The sequence below is a fragment of the Cryptomeria japonica genome, chromosome 9 (assembly GCF_030272615.1).
Source record: "Cryptomeria japonica chromosome 9, Sugi_1.0, whole genome shotgun sequence".
Taxonomy (NCBI): domain Eukaryota; kingdom Viridiplantae; phylum Streptophyta; class Pinopsida; order Cupressales; family Cupressaceae; genus Cryptomeria; species Cryptomeria japonica.
The window spans coordinates 513712870-513728333 of NC_081413.1; the positions used below are offsets into that span (position 1 = coordinate 513712870).

The following is a 15464-nucleotide window of genomic DNA, read 5'->3' on the forward strand; positions in this document are numbered from 1 at the left end:
ATCAACGAGTTCAACCCCACTTATGATCATATCCAAAAACTCTATATAGGGGCTAATATATCCCGGAGAGCTAAAATCTTCATTGTTCAGCTTAGAACCAACTCTCACCAACTTCGATGTGAGACCAGGCAGTGGAAAAGACCAAAAGAGACTTGGGAAGAAAGAGTTTGCCTGTTTTGCAACACCGGGAGGGTGGAAACTGAAAAACATTTTATGTTGGAGTGTGAAGCACTTAAAGACAACAAGGATAAGTTTGTCAATATCTTAGCTAATAACACATGGTATAATTTATTTAGCAAGGAACGTATAGAGAAGTTGGGCGCACTCATCATCGACTTGCATAGGCAGAGATTTGCTCTTCAGAAGTTGGCTCAAATTGGAGAGGATGTCCCATAGGCTATTCTTGGCCTCGTGGACGTTAAAATTCTCTCTCTCTTTCTTTCTTTCTTTCTAATTACTTAACAAAATACATGTCAAAGATAGGACACATAAAAATCCACTTGCCAATATTCCAAAATGATACAACTTGTACATATTTCTTATTGAAAAGATATCATAGTTTTTTTCCAATATTAAGTTCATAAATGGGAAAGATATAGTTTAATTGTCTTGGATACATGACACTTTAAAACATAGACATTAATTGTCCAACTACACAACCGACTCGTAATAAAAATAGTGTTTTGCTAATATAAAGTCATTTATAAACAACATGGTTTACAAAGTGTCCCATCATACAAACAAATATGTACCATATCTCCTCATCAACTAAATTCTATTATGAGATAACTAACCAATTATTGGTCACTTCGTGAATAATTAATACTAGCACACTCAAAGGTGTAAGGTTTACCAATCGGGTTACCAAAATAAGATGACACGCATTTAAGATTTTAGACCAAATCAAGCAATTGGCAAATCTGTTACCAAATTCAAAATTTTAACATCCATTAAATCTATCTATTCATTTCAAATGAAATGATCCACATTAATTGAATTGAATCGACCAAATAAAAGTGCATAGATCAGCATGTCCTTTCACATATTCCAACAAGACATCTATTTTTTTAGTTCACTTTCTCTACAACTCTTCATAAAGAATTCCACACAATTCAAATTACGCATTGCTATCTATTCAATCAATTGTAAGTTCACACTACTCTTTAAATGCTTATCTTCTTTATATAGTACAAAGTATTATCTATTTTATGTTTTAAGGTAAATTTGGGTGGATGAGTAGGACTAATGTTCAATATGGATGGGGGATTAGGATAAAAATTCTTTAGGCTTCGAACAATGTTTTATGTGGATGAGGTGATTAAAATAAAAAATTGAAGGTTTGGAATAATGTGAGAATGGCTAAGAATGTGATTAGAACATAAGTCCTAAGGTTTGTAATAATATGAGGATGGTAGTTTAGGTCCTAGGGTTTAGGATAATATGCTAGTGGATGGGAGCCAATGTGAAGGATGATGGGTGAGGGTTATGGATTATGGATTTAAAGTTTGATAAGATAATGGATGAATACCATGGATAAGGACTAATATTTTGGAGGATAATGGGTATTGATTATGGATTGTGAAGGTAAGATGGGATGAGGAGTCTAGTCTATCCATAATGGTCCAAGGTTTTGACTAAGGTTATGGTGAGGTGCTCAATGGTTTTAGGGACTAAGTTTTGGATATGGTTGTATATATAGATTAAGGATAATGAACTACGGGGAAATGGTCTATGGATAATGATTGAAAAGACAGTGAATAAGGAATATGGATAGTGGATTTGGAAGACAGTGATATGGACTAGGGATAATGGATTGAAGTTTGAAAAGGTTAATTAGGATGAACTATGGATGATGAGGTGAAAGGGGGGCGGACTTGTTTAGACTATGGACAATAGATTAAGTTTGTAAGGATGTGAGGGAATGTGAAATGATTTACTAACCTTGGCTTCAAAATCTTGTTTCAAGGATACCACTTTGGATTATATTTTCAAGAAAACAATTAATTTAAAAAAGATTGACTTGGTTTGAAGGATTACAAACAAGCACTTGGTATTCATAGCAGTCAATAAAAAATACACAACATCAAGACAAAATATTCATTAAAGGATTATCAATCCTTATGGGCCCACAAATTACCATCTACCAAGGGTGTGGGTAGTTGGAGATTCCAAGGTCATTGACTACCTATGCACCCTTTGTCATGGAGGCTAAAGCCTTACATAAATTTAACTCTACCTCTATCACTTGGAGGTGTGATGTGGGTAACTTATTAGGCCTAACCAGAATCCAATGCACCACAAAGAAATATTGTATATGGTTTTATTCTAGGCTAAACAATGCTTCCTAAGACATTTCCTATATACCTCAAAGGTACATGAGGCCTAGATCCATGAACTAGAGTGATGTCTAAGAAGTTTGATTCCTCACTTTACTCTAGTCCCACAAATTAGGTTTATGCCAAAAGTGATTGCTCCTTTGGGGTACAACTTTCATTCCCCCTCATTATATACCCCATTTGATTGATGTGGTCAAGGTCATTCTCTAGGGTGATAAAATCCTTATGTATGACTCTTAAAAAGAAAAAAATGATGATACTTTTGACCCTCGAGAACACCCTAAGGCATGAGAGGAGAGCATGCAAAAATATCGCTTTGAGATTTAAAACACTCATAAATTAACTAACCCAAATTGAAATCTAAAAGTAAATTTTAGTCCCAATTTTCAATGTGAGAAAAATAATAATGAATACAAAGCATTAAAAGAATGAAAATTGTCAATGAGCAATATTTCAAGGCATATCCTATAAAATCACAAATTTGGTAGTTTAGATGAATATGTCTTTGAATGACATGTATATTTGCACAAAGTGTTAGTTACCAAAAAAATTATAAGAATTATTAGCCTCTTCATCTTAAAAAGTTTTAGGTTCTTCAAAATATTGACATCAAAGGCACGATTTAATGGCAAAGTCCATGTTGTAGGCATCTAGGTGGTCTTGAGTTCAAATGTTCTTCAATACAAAAAAAGATTGACATCAAAAGCTAATCTACTCTAATCATTGAAACGAAAAAAAATAACTTCCTTAAAAAAAATGATGATTTGCTAAAAGAGAATTAGAAACTCATGTAAATTTGTAGTGGACAAGTTTCTCTTATATTCCCAATCTATTGGGAAAGCACAACAAATAATATCAATAGAAAATAGAGATGTTCATTATTCTTCAATCTACTAACGAAACCATAGTCAACAATAGATAGAGATAATTGCTATCAGAACACCATACACAACATTTCTACAAATAAGTAATTAGTGTTAACACATTTTATATTTTCTTCGGAGAATGTAAATCTTTAGCTCAAATAAATTTAAAGCCTAGAAAGATAGTAGGTTTGGAATAAGCTTAGATGAAAGACAAGCTATCTTCACTTAGTGTAGAGCATGAATATGGAGGGCTACCAATTCACTTATGTTCCATAGTCAACTAAGGTTGAGTACAAAACTAACTCATTTAAAATCATGTTGAACAAGTTGTGTATGGTAATTTTTTGGCATAAGAGGATTTTGAAGCTTGCATAGATTAAAGCAACTTTTAAAACTATCGAACATATTTGAACATGAAAACTTTTTTTGTAGACTAAGAAAAGGATTGTACAGATCAACATTCTATTATAAAGAAAGATTAGGATAACATTAAACATCTTTTTTGTATTGAAGGAAATTTGAACTCGGCACCATCTAGGTGCTTACAACATGGACTTTGCCAATGAACCAAATATCTTTTGGGCAAAAGCATGGAGTTGTGTCACACTTTGGGCCAACTGAGGGAAGTCTGACTGGACTACCCCTGGGCCACATGGCGTCGAAATGATGTCAGAAGTCTAGTCAAACTCCCTTAGTTCAAATGCTTTCATTAAAAAAAAATCATTTTTTTTATTGTTAGAGCTAAGGTTAGTCCAGTTGGACTATAGCCTATGTGTCATGTGATGTGGCACAAAAAAGGTGAAAAACTCTGTATTTCTGAAACTTTTCACTTCTACTCAATTTTTCTTCAAAAAGAATATTTTTTTTACAAAAATCGAAAAATACCCTTTTGTAGCGATCGAAGTCACGAAGCTAGACATATAATTTTTTTAGTATTTTGATTAATTGTAATATTTTTTATTAATTAAATATTGCAAGTAGTTTTTTTTAATTAAAAAAGAGGTTGATTAGAAATTAAAAAAAATATTTAATGATATTTTAAAAAATTAAAAAAATATTTTTCACTAGATGATAGAATCTTCTCATAAAGGATTTTTTTTCTGGTTAATTATAAATTTAGTAGTCAAAAGGTGACATCGAATGAAAATTGTCAAATTTAGCTATGTTGGACTTCAAAATATTATAACGAGAAAAATATACATCAATTTTTTATTTTTTTAAACACTGCATATATATATATTCTCTATGTAGGAAAAAAATCAGAAAAAACAAAGTCCGTTTTCATTTTTTTGGTGACGGCAACTAGAACCCCTGATTTTCAGCAATGAAAAATCTGTCTTTGAATTTATAAAAAAAATAATAAATTAAATTTCATTAATATTTCTATATTTGATCAGTTTACATCATTTCAAAATTCAATTTAGAAATGTCACTTTTATGCGGTCGAAGTTAAACAGTTTTAGTTGTGTTGGTTGATTCCTTTATAAAAGTGTGACATGGGTTTGTGCTTTTACTCTTTTGACATAACATTAAACATTAAATTCAAGTATTTATAAAAATCACAAAAGGCTATTTTGATATCATAGTAATTATGCAAGAACTGAAGAATATTTTAAATAATATTCAACAAAGAATGAACAACCTGAAAAATTGTATACTCTTGTTTGCAACTAGGTCAATGATTTTGTGTAGAAATGGTCCACCTCTAGGGGACTCTACTACATTTGCTTGTCTAAGAGCATGTTAATTTAAAAAGCACTAGGAGTTAATATTTTTCTCAAGCACATGCCAATAATATCTTCCAAATCAATAACTACAATTTTTGAATAGATGTTCACTAAATTTATGGTTTTAAATTTTGCTAAGTATAAATTATATTGTTATTCATTCAAAGAGTTAGGAGGTTTTTAGTAAGCATTGTGGTTTGGGTATTAATAAATATATTTATGATTTTGAATTTATGGTGTATTAACCAATCATTCTTAGTTGTTAGTAATTTTTATTTTATTTTTAATTTACAGCGGAGTGTCATTATATAATAGGATTGCAAAAATAGTTGGTTTAGCATAATATTCTTAAACAAGGAACATTGGTATAGTTGACATTAATTTTTTTACAATTCATTAGATTGAGATGCATAAGTTTTTGGTTTAAACTGTGTATGATTTTTTGCTCAATGTTTTAGACCGCAATCCATGATACATCATCAAAAAGAGGAAAATGTGTAATAGGATTGCAAAAATAGATATAAAAGAGAGAAGGGAATTGGGAGGAGGGAAAGGATTCAAAAAAATAAAAATAAAAATAGACAAAAGAGAACACATAAAATAACATAAAATGTCAACAAAAATAAAATATTAAATTATTAACTGTATAAAAACTTATAAAGATGAAGTCATAGAACATAAACATGAAGATAAAATCATATGAAATCATAAAAGTAAACATAAAGAAAAATCAAAGAAAATGTCAAGAAAGGAAGTATAAGGAAATAAACAAAAGAGTAAAGAAGGATGAAATAAACATAAAGATAACCAAATATATAAGCACTAAGATAAGAATAAATAAAGATAAAGATAAAAATGAACTTAAAAATAAAATAAGTAAATGCAAAGATAAATTTATAAATTGCTTGCTCCTTAGAATATTTTCTCACGGTTTTTTTCTTGACATTTTTTAAAATTTATCTTTGTATTTATTTATTTGTTTTCATATGATTTTATTTGTATGTTCATTGTTATCTTTATCTATATTGGGGTGAAAGATTCCATCATTTTCTTTATATTGCAGGTTCTCAAATGTTGGACTTAGAAGGGAACACATCCTTCTCTAAAAGCCAATGAAATACAATGGAATCACCTATGTGTTAGAGTGTTGGGATCGAGAAGTTGGGTATGTTAGGGAAGTAATATGAGATGGTAGAAGGCCAAAGAGGGAACCTTGAAAAAGAGGAGGATTTTGAATGTTAGGACAAAGTTAGGACCAAGGTTTAACTTGGTACTAAATTAAGAGATGGTTGAAAGTTCAACTTTCGTAAATAGTATAGAGGAGATCAATAGGGCTTTGGATTTTGGGGGATCGGAGAAATGGATGTACCCAATTAACGGTAAGGTCAAAAATTTGATCATGAAAGGTAATTTTTGAAATATGACATATTGGAGTTCGGAGAATGGTAGTGAACTCTAGAATTAGTACCAAGGGATGAGGAAGTCTAAAAGTTTGAAAAGGGGGAAAAGGACTTAAACTTTTAGGAAGAATTTTGGGCTTCAGGACATGGGAATACAAAGGGAATGGTGTCAAGGAAGAAGAAACTTTGACACCTTAATAGAATATGCAAACAAATTTATTAAGGAGTTAGGTGAGTTGTCATTGGATTAGTAGACAACGCTAAATATCAAAATGATGACAATACAAGAAACATCTTAAGAAAAATAATAAATAAATCTCTAACATGGAATTTTTCATGAGTCACTACACCTTTTGACATTGATGGGACCCATTTAATATTTCTCAAATCAATTATCAACAAAGGGTGGATAAGGTCAAGCACATAACATGGAAGCAACAAAGAAAGTGTGAGACAAATCAAATTATGGTGCCACTAGATTCATTTTTCAAGTCTTCTAATCTTTCCAAGCTATATTGCACTAAAGTAGTCACTAGGGACATGTTCTCCTAGGTTTAACTACTAGAAACTTAGGAAAACAATTAAAGATAAATCCTAGCAATGAAAATGCCTAGGATGAATTTGTAGATCTAGGTCATCACATATGATAGCTACTCATATCTACAAGGATGCAATCTAGCTTCAAATATTATGTTCAAATGTTAGGTTGAGTCAAATAAATATTAAGAAATAACTATGAGAGTCAAGGTGTCATTAGTTTGGAAAATAACCCTAGTTTTCACATGTGAATATAGGATATCAATGTGCAATACTATTTTTTCGTGACATGGTGAAGGATGGGATGACTATGCTAGAATAGGAGGATGGACATTGCAAATTCTTGATGAAGCTTCTGAACATAGAGAATTGTAGATGGTGAAATGAGTCTATGGGTATTTCTACCCTTAGTAGGTTGTTAATTTTGTTGTTGATGTTCCCATTTTATTGTGCAAGGTATACAACAAGTGAAAGAAGGTTGGTGTTAGGTGCTATACATCTTGCAAATATTAATGTTTTATGTAATTAATTACTTTGTATTATTTATGTGCTTCATACACTTGTATTTTGCAAGGGGTTATGTTGTCAAATTTTCTCCAAGTCCATAGTTGGTGATTGGGATTACTCTATTATTATATTGTGACCATGGTATTGGATTTTACTAAATAATATATCAAGTGTTCCTTTGTTGGATTTTTTATTGAAAGAGTTTTTCTAGGGTACATATTATGTCATATGTGATTTTTTATGTTGCATGTCTTAACATGTTGTTGCATTGTTTATGAATGTGTTTGCATGTTCTTGAATGGAATGGAAGAAGATTAAATGTTGAATATTCTTATTGAAAATGTTAGATTCTAGAGCCTTCTACATTTCTCTCATCTAAAATATTAAGCAAAAGGTTATTCTATTTTATCTATTTTTTTCCAATTATGTAGAGAATAGTTCACCTTATAAAATTATATCTTAAAATTTTTGGAAACTAAAAAAAATATAAATTAGCAATAATATCAACAAAATATCTTGAGATGTGTATAATTAATTTAATATTCCAAAATTGTGACAAGTGAAAAGATGTTTTTGATATTGATAAAAATCCATACCTTGTAAAAACGAGATGTTAAATGTTGCCTCTTAAAAATACTAATATTTCACAAAGAGCCATTATGATTAATAATAATTATGAAAAACTTTCAATGAATGTGATAAATTTGTATATATAGTTTTAATTTAAATGAAGTGAACATGAGACTCTTCTACTTTAAAGTAGAATAATTTTTGTTTTATTGACCTCTATTTATATTCATCCCTTTCTCTCTTTTTTTTAAATTAAAAACACTTATAATATAAAAAAATGAATCATAAGAAAATTTGAGAACATTTAATCTCTTTCTTTTGTTTATCATTATTTATCAATATTGAATGTGTTCTATATGTTTTTTTTTTTTTTATAAAAGTGGATGAACCACTGAAATTATATTAAATCTTTATATTTTTTACATAGTGTCTGGTTCAATGAGCACTGAAGGGAAAGAACCAGTAAGAAAACCCTTCATTATTGCTCAAGAGAACAAAAGCCTATCTACCCATTACAAAAGCCCATAGGCAACCCAAATAAAACCCCCAGTTACATAACCAATCACATTAGATATAAAGAAAGCTTGAGAGAAGCTTGTAAGAACCAGTGAAGAAGATATCATCCCAAAATGAAGCCACCACATCCTAAACATAATCAGTGCCATCATCCCAAAAAACCAATCTGTCTATGCACCACATGAATCCAAGGCCCTACAGAGAATAAAACACAAAGCCATAAGGGAACCAAGAAAAAGCAATCCTGCACAACATCCTGAATATGACAAAGAATAGGATAACTGGTGCATGATTATCTTATCATCATAAGATAAAATACCGAGCAAGAAACCTCATACTTAATGAGGAGCTACTACCAGAAATAGCTACAACAGAGATGCTGTAGAGATGTTGCCATAAGGCAAGACAACATCCCTCCTATAGCCATATAAGGAAGTGAAAAACCACACAAAGAAAGGAGATGGGAGAGGACAATCGAATAAAGGGAAGCTCAATCCAAAAAATAGAAACCACAACAAACTCTCTCCTGAATGAGGAGATTCTCCCAATAAATGTCAATAGCAAAGATATTGCCCCAAAGACCAACATCTTCATCATAGGCACTTACAAAAGAACAACCACACCAAGAGTAGGGAATGAAGGAAGCTTATGAATGGAAGGTCTACTAAGAAAGAAGCTTCATTCAGGAGATAGGAATGTCCGAAGGAGCAACTTCTATATAATCAACACCCTCAGCAACAACCTTGTTTGCTAGAAAATCCGCAAAGATGTTGATCTCTCTGAAACAGTGAGAAATAGAGAAAGTGGAAAAACCTTTTAGTTGTAGAAGAATGTGATCTAAAAAATACTGCAAGTGCCAAGAGAGACACTTTTTGCTAGCAACCGCTTGAAAGACCAGCATTGAGTCATCTTCAATAACAATATCTTTAATGTTTAATGAAAGAGCGAGATCAAGCCCAAAGGATAAAGCCTGAAACTCAGCCACATTATTAGTGCCATGCCCAATATATTTACCCACTGCTTTGATGATCTTTGAAGAGTGATAGAAAATAATTACCCCAATCCCAGACCTCCCTGGATTGCCCTTAGAAGCCCCATCGAACTGAAGTTTGAATGAAGGGAAAGGAGGAGGACTCCATTTAGCCATCTTGTGATTAACAAGCAAAAAAATCCATCTGATATAACCCCATGAGAAGGTATCAAATGAAGTGAAGACCATCTCCAAGTGACCTAATTATCCCAATGAGAAAAAGACCTGAGGTGGTCTAAATTTTAATGAATGAAAGAAAGCACCACTTCACTAATGGAGGCTTGGATTTTACCAATTATGTCTGCCAAAGTCACAGATTTATGTTTGAAGATTCTTGAATTCCTTTCAAGCCAAAGATTCCAAACCACCAGAGATGGGGCGACACCCAAAGAGATGAGTAGAACAAAGAGGGAAACAACAAGGGCCAGGACATAAACTGTGAAAGTAGATTTGAACAAAGAGCAGAAGACCATCCTAACATATCAAACAACCAATACCAACATTTAGAAGCAGAAGGACATAGCAGAAAAAGGTGATCCACTGATTCCATACAATAACCACAGAAAACACAAGGAAAAATTGTTGTAATCCCAAGCCTATCCAATCGCATCCCAATAAGGACTTTATCTTGGACTATCAACCAAGCAAACGCTCCTGCCTTTGGAAGACAAGCAGGATGCCAAAAAAGATTAGTAGGCCAACAAGAGGGTAAAGGGGGTTGAACCAAAGAATTGTACCCATATTTTACTGAATAGGAGCCTGCAACATTTTTAACCCAGACCAAAGAGTCCTCCTTATTATGGAAAACTAGAGGTCTTTTACAAAGTTCTTCTACAAAAGCTAAAATAAGATCATTATCAATAGACAAGGGAGGGATATCCTTCCATTTAGCCACTAAACATGGACCTAAGGAGACAATGTTAAAATAATATGCAATAAGAGGCCCCCAAAGATCCGATAGAATATCAGGCAAAGGGGACCAGTCACGAATAGCTGAAAGAGCAGGATGCCCATTCCAAACTTCATCCCAAAACCAGGCCTTTTTCCCACTATGGACAACCCAAGATAAATGTGGTAAGACCACCTCCCTACAAGAAACCAAAAAATTCCAGAACGCAGAGCCCTTTGGAAGAGATGTTGCAGTAAAAATCCTTTCTCTGGATGCTCCCCTTAAATACTTGGCGAGCATGATGGAAGCCCAATTACTACGAGGGTCTGCATATAACTTCCAAATCAATTTTGCCCCCAATGCTTTATTCTGAATAACTAGGTCACAGATACTCGCACCCCCCATCTCCTTGGGACGACAAATTTTATCCCAAGCAAGAAGAGGGATCTTCTTTTTACCTCCTAAGTTATCATTCCAAAGGAAGGTCCTAAGGGAAACCTTAATATCCTTAATGACTTGAGAGGGAGCCTGTAGGATAGACATCAAATATGTAGGAATGACATTCAAAACTGATTTGATTAAAAGGATCTTACCAGCCATTGTAAGCCACTTATGATTCCAGGAGGAAATTATGGAGGTTATTGAATGAACAACTTTATCCCAAAATGAGGTCTTTTCCAACCCCAAAAGAAAGGAATGCCCAAGTACATACATGGAAAGGTCCTAACTTGAAAACTCCAAAAGCAGGCAAGTTTGTCCCTAACTAGAGTGGAGACATTCACAAAAAAAACTTTGGACTTCTGATTATTAACTTTTTGTCCCGAAAAAGCAGCATAATCAGAAATAATTTTCTTAATAACTTGAGCTTCCCTCAGAGAGGCTACCCCAAACAGAAGCGTGTCATCAACAAATAAGCAATGTGATTGTGAAGAGGGGAGGCCATCCATTCTGATGCCTAACCATAAACCAGATGACATAGCATTAGAGATGGCCCTGCTTAATGCTTCCACCAAAAGAATAAATAAAAAAGGAGACAAGGGATCTCCTTGCCTAATTCCTCGGGAAGAAGCAAAGAACCCCGAGGGAGAACCATTGATCAAAACTAAAAAGCAAGTAGAGGATATACATGTAAACACCCACTTGACCCAGCATCGCGAAAATCCTAAACGATACAAAACCGTCATAAGGGACTGCTAGTTAACACGATCATAAGCTTTAAGCATGTCTAGTTTCATAATCATGGCTGGGACCTTTTGCTGAGATATGGAGTGCAAAATTTCATGAGCTACAATGACACCTTTGGATGTCTCCAGACCAAGCACAAAACCACCCTGCTCCAAGGATATTATTCGAGGAAGGAGCCTAAAAAGCCTAACCGAAATTGCCTTAGTAAAATTTTTATATAAGGTGGTACACAAGGCAATCAAACGAAAGTCCGAAAAAGAGGTAGGGTTATCCACTTTCAGAATAATAGCAATAAGAGTGGAGTTAAGTTCTCTCAATATCGTCCTATTTCTTCTGGATTCCTCCAAGGCTATATGTTGTTTTACAGTTAATTTTTTTAAATAATTGAAAAGTTTATTTATTTTTTAAATTTAAAAAATTATAGTAATTATGTTTGTTTAATGAATTTTTATTGTTATTTATCTATATTTTATTAATATATTGAAAGAGTTTAAAATGTTTATTTTTAATTAAATTCTATAAAAATATGATTTATCATAATTGTTATTAGATACACAATCTAGAATCATATTGTTCTCTATATGTGATTCAAGAAAATAATAATTAATTATTTGTTACAAAGTGTAAGTGTGTGTTTTGAACTCATTGTGAAAGAATTGTCTCATATACACTAACTAGTATGCAAGTGGAATGCTTCTACATAAAAATAACAAAGTAAGTTGAATGTATCTTTACATCTTCTAAGAGTCTTGAACTTAATTTGCAAATTACCTATTCGTTATCTTGGGTTGATTTTGCAAGGGTGATTATGACCTTAAATCGGAACCATGTCGTAGATTTAACCCCATGATTTCTAGGCTCAAATTTAATCCTAGGACCAAGTCAACCCCCTTCTTACAAGCTATTACAAGATGACTTGAATGCAAAATATTCAATTACACAATGTTGTATGTAAGGACAAGCCCTAATTTTTTCAATGAAATCATCACCTTCTAATTCAATCATCATCATCATAGCATTATCCAAGTGTATCATAATATTATCAACTAACATTAGTATTTGTGTGACAAGGACAAATGAAATATATTGCATAGTTGCCTAATGTGTCTTGATTTTGTTCACTTCAAAATATTTGAGTAATGCAAAATTCCTTCTCTTAATATTCTTCAAGGCCATCCTCTCCGATAATTGTTATTACACTTGTAAAAATAAAATATGAAAAAAATAAAAAATAAAATTATTTTTATGTACTTTGTGTACATGATAACTATTTTTAATACAAAATAATTTCACTTTGTCACAACAATATCATCTTATATTATTTTTCTTTTTATAGACTAACAGAGCAATAGGTTGCACCCATTTGTATTAAAATAATCTTATATTAACTATAAGAACACTATATACACACGGCAATGATGATGACGATGATGATTGAACTAGAAGGTGATGAGTTCATTAAATAAATTTGAGCTTGTTCTTTTATATAACACTGTAATTGAATATTTTACTTTCAAGTCATATTTCACATTCAAATCATCTTGTTATACATACATACATATATGATGATGATTGAATTTAAAGATGATGAATCTATTAAATAAATTAAGATTTATCTTTTTATACAACATTATATAATTATTTCACATTCAAATCATCTTCTCATCGAGATGATTTGAATGCAAAATATTCAAGTATTTAATAGACTGAGCACCTTCTAATTCAATCGTCATCATATATAGCCTAAATCCAAAAAAAAAAACATTATCTTTAGGAGTCTATAAACCTTGTGTTATGATTGGTTCCCCCACTTTAAAAAATCCTCACCCAAAGAGGTTAAAAACTAGTGAATGGTGTGCAATGATCGATGATAGGATAGAATGTCGAATGGTGGCAGAAAATGAGAGAAACGGCATATCTACTGTAGGTGCAGAGTGTACCAGAAGTGATGATGGATCATGCATTGTTCCTTTCCCATGATTCTCCAACTCTCTTCTCTTCTGGGGGATCTCAAAATCGCATTTCTTGTGCACAATTTGTCAAAGTATCAAAATGCAAGGGCTTTCCCAATAAAACTCATTCTGGTAGACTCTCGTTGAGAGCAGGAGAGCGCCCGTTTAATCTTCTAGGCAAGCGAGTTTGTGATAGAAGAGGGCTCTACAGCAGTAAGGTGATTGCTTCAAGCACACAACTGCCTGTGCAAGAATTCAGGAGTAAAACTCCCCAGGACATCAATGTTTTAGTAGTGGGATCCACTGGCTACATTGGCAAATTTGTTGTTGTGGAGTTAGTGAAGCGAGGGTTCAATGTGTTTGCCATTGCCAGGGAAAGAAGTGGTATTGGTGGAAAACTAGGGAAGGAGGAGATCAAGAAAGAACTGAAGGGCGCCCAAGTGTGTTTTGCAGATGTAACAGACATAAAATCTCTGCAAATAGCAATTGCTGATCTGGGTATTTCTGTTGATGTAATTATATCCTGCTTGGCTAGCAGGAATGGTGGTGTAAAAGATTCATGGAAAATTGATTATGAGGCTACCCGCAACAGCCTTATTGCAGGAAAGGCAGCAGGGGCATCACATTTTGTTCTGCTGTCGGCAATTTGTGTGCAGAAACCCCTACTGGAGTTTCAGAGGGCCAAGCTTAAATTTGAAGCTGAATTACAGAGAGAAGCAGAGAATGGGGGGCTTACTTACAGCATTGTTAGACCCACAGCCTTCTTTAAAAGCTTGGGTGGTCAGGTGGAACTGGTTAAAAGTGGAAAGCCCTATGTGATGTTTGGAGATGGAAAGCTGTGTGCTTGTAAGCCCATTAGCGAATCAGATTTGGCTTCCTTTATTGTGGACTGTAGTTTAGACAGGGATAAGATCAATAAAATTCTTCCAATTGGTGGCCCCGGCAAGGCCATGACTCCTTTGGAGCAGGCAGAAATACTGTTTAGGCTTATGGGAAAAAAACCCAAGTTTTTGAAAGTGCCCTTGGAAATAATGGACTTTGCTATAGGATTGTTGGACTTTTTGCTAAAAGTTTTTCCATCTTTGGAAGATGCAGCCGAGTTTGCAAAGATTGGAAGGTATTATGCAGCAGAGAGTATGCTGGTTTGGGATCCACAAACAGGCAAGTATGATGCTTCTGCAACACCCAGTTATGGAAAGGCCACCCTTGAGGATTTTTTTGACAAGGTTCTGAGAGAAGGAATGGCAGGCCAGGAGTTAGGAGATCAGGCTGTGTTCTGAGGAAAAGCTTTCCTCTTCTGAATGCTAACTTCTACTTGTGGATATGGGCTCTCAACTTCAAAGTAAATCCCTAGCATGTTGTTGGTTATTTGGATGTGTCAAATGAAAAACAATGTGCCATTGTTTAAGCTCTTCCCTCTTAACCAATATTTGGATTTGTCAAATGAAAAATAATGTGCCTTGTGTTACCATTTTTCATAAGAAAGCTTTTATATGCAGATTCATTCTTTGTTTCCTTCCTCTGGTTTTTGTTTCTTCTCAACTCTCATGTTTTACTGCTATAGTTTTTCTTTCCCAAATCCGGTCTTCCAAAATGCTTATAATAAAATTACTGTTCTAGTTGTTGACATAAATTTTCAAGTTTGTGATGTTCTTATTGATATGATGTGATCATTTAAGTTGTGGTTAAGTTGTGTTGTTGTTGTTCTCATTATCAAGATTCAAATTTTATTGAAATGTTATTGTTGAATGTTTGTATTGAGGATGGGGTCCCCAATTTGTGACCTCACTGATTCATAGCTCCAAATCAGAAAGCATATACTCCTTCAAAATAATAAAATTTACAATTTATGATATTAACATACATTATTGTTGAATTTGATAATTTACGAAATTTTTTTATTCTATCATCTCTGCACTAACAAATTGGGTTCCCCTGTGACTTAATCT

The 15464-nt window shown here is 33.2% G+C and overlaps 1 protein-coding gene across 1 annotated transcript; it reads left to right on the plus strand.

Moving 5' to 3' along the window:
- The first annotated feature begins 13418 nt into the window (after positions 1-13418).
- Positions 13419-15030, plus strand: LOC131066942 (divinyl chlorophyllide a 8-vinyl-reductase, chloroplastic). Its single transcript, XM_058001843.2, has one exon. The coding sequence runs from the start codon at positions 13512-13514 to the stop codon at positions 14793-14795; it is 1284 nt and encodes a 427-aa protein (XP_057857826.1). The 5' UTR covers positions 13419-13511; the 3' UTR covers positions 14796-15030.
- Positions 15031-15464: the final 434 nt, after the last annotated feature.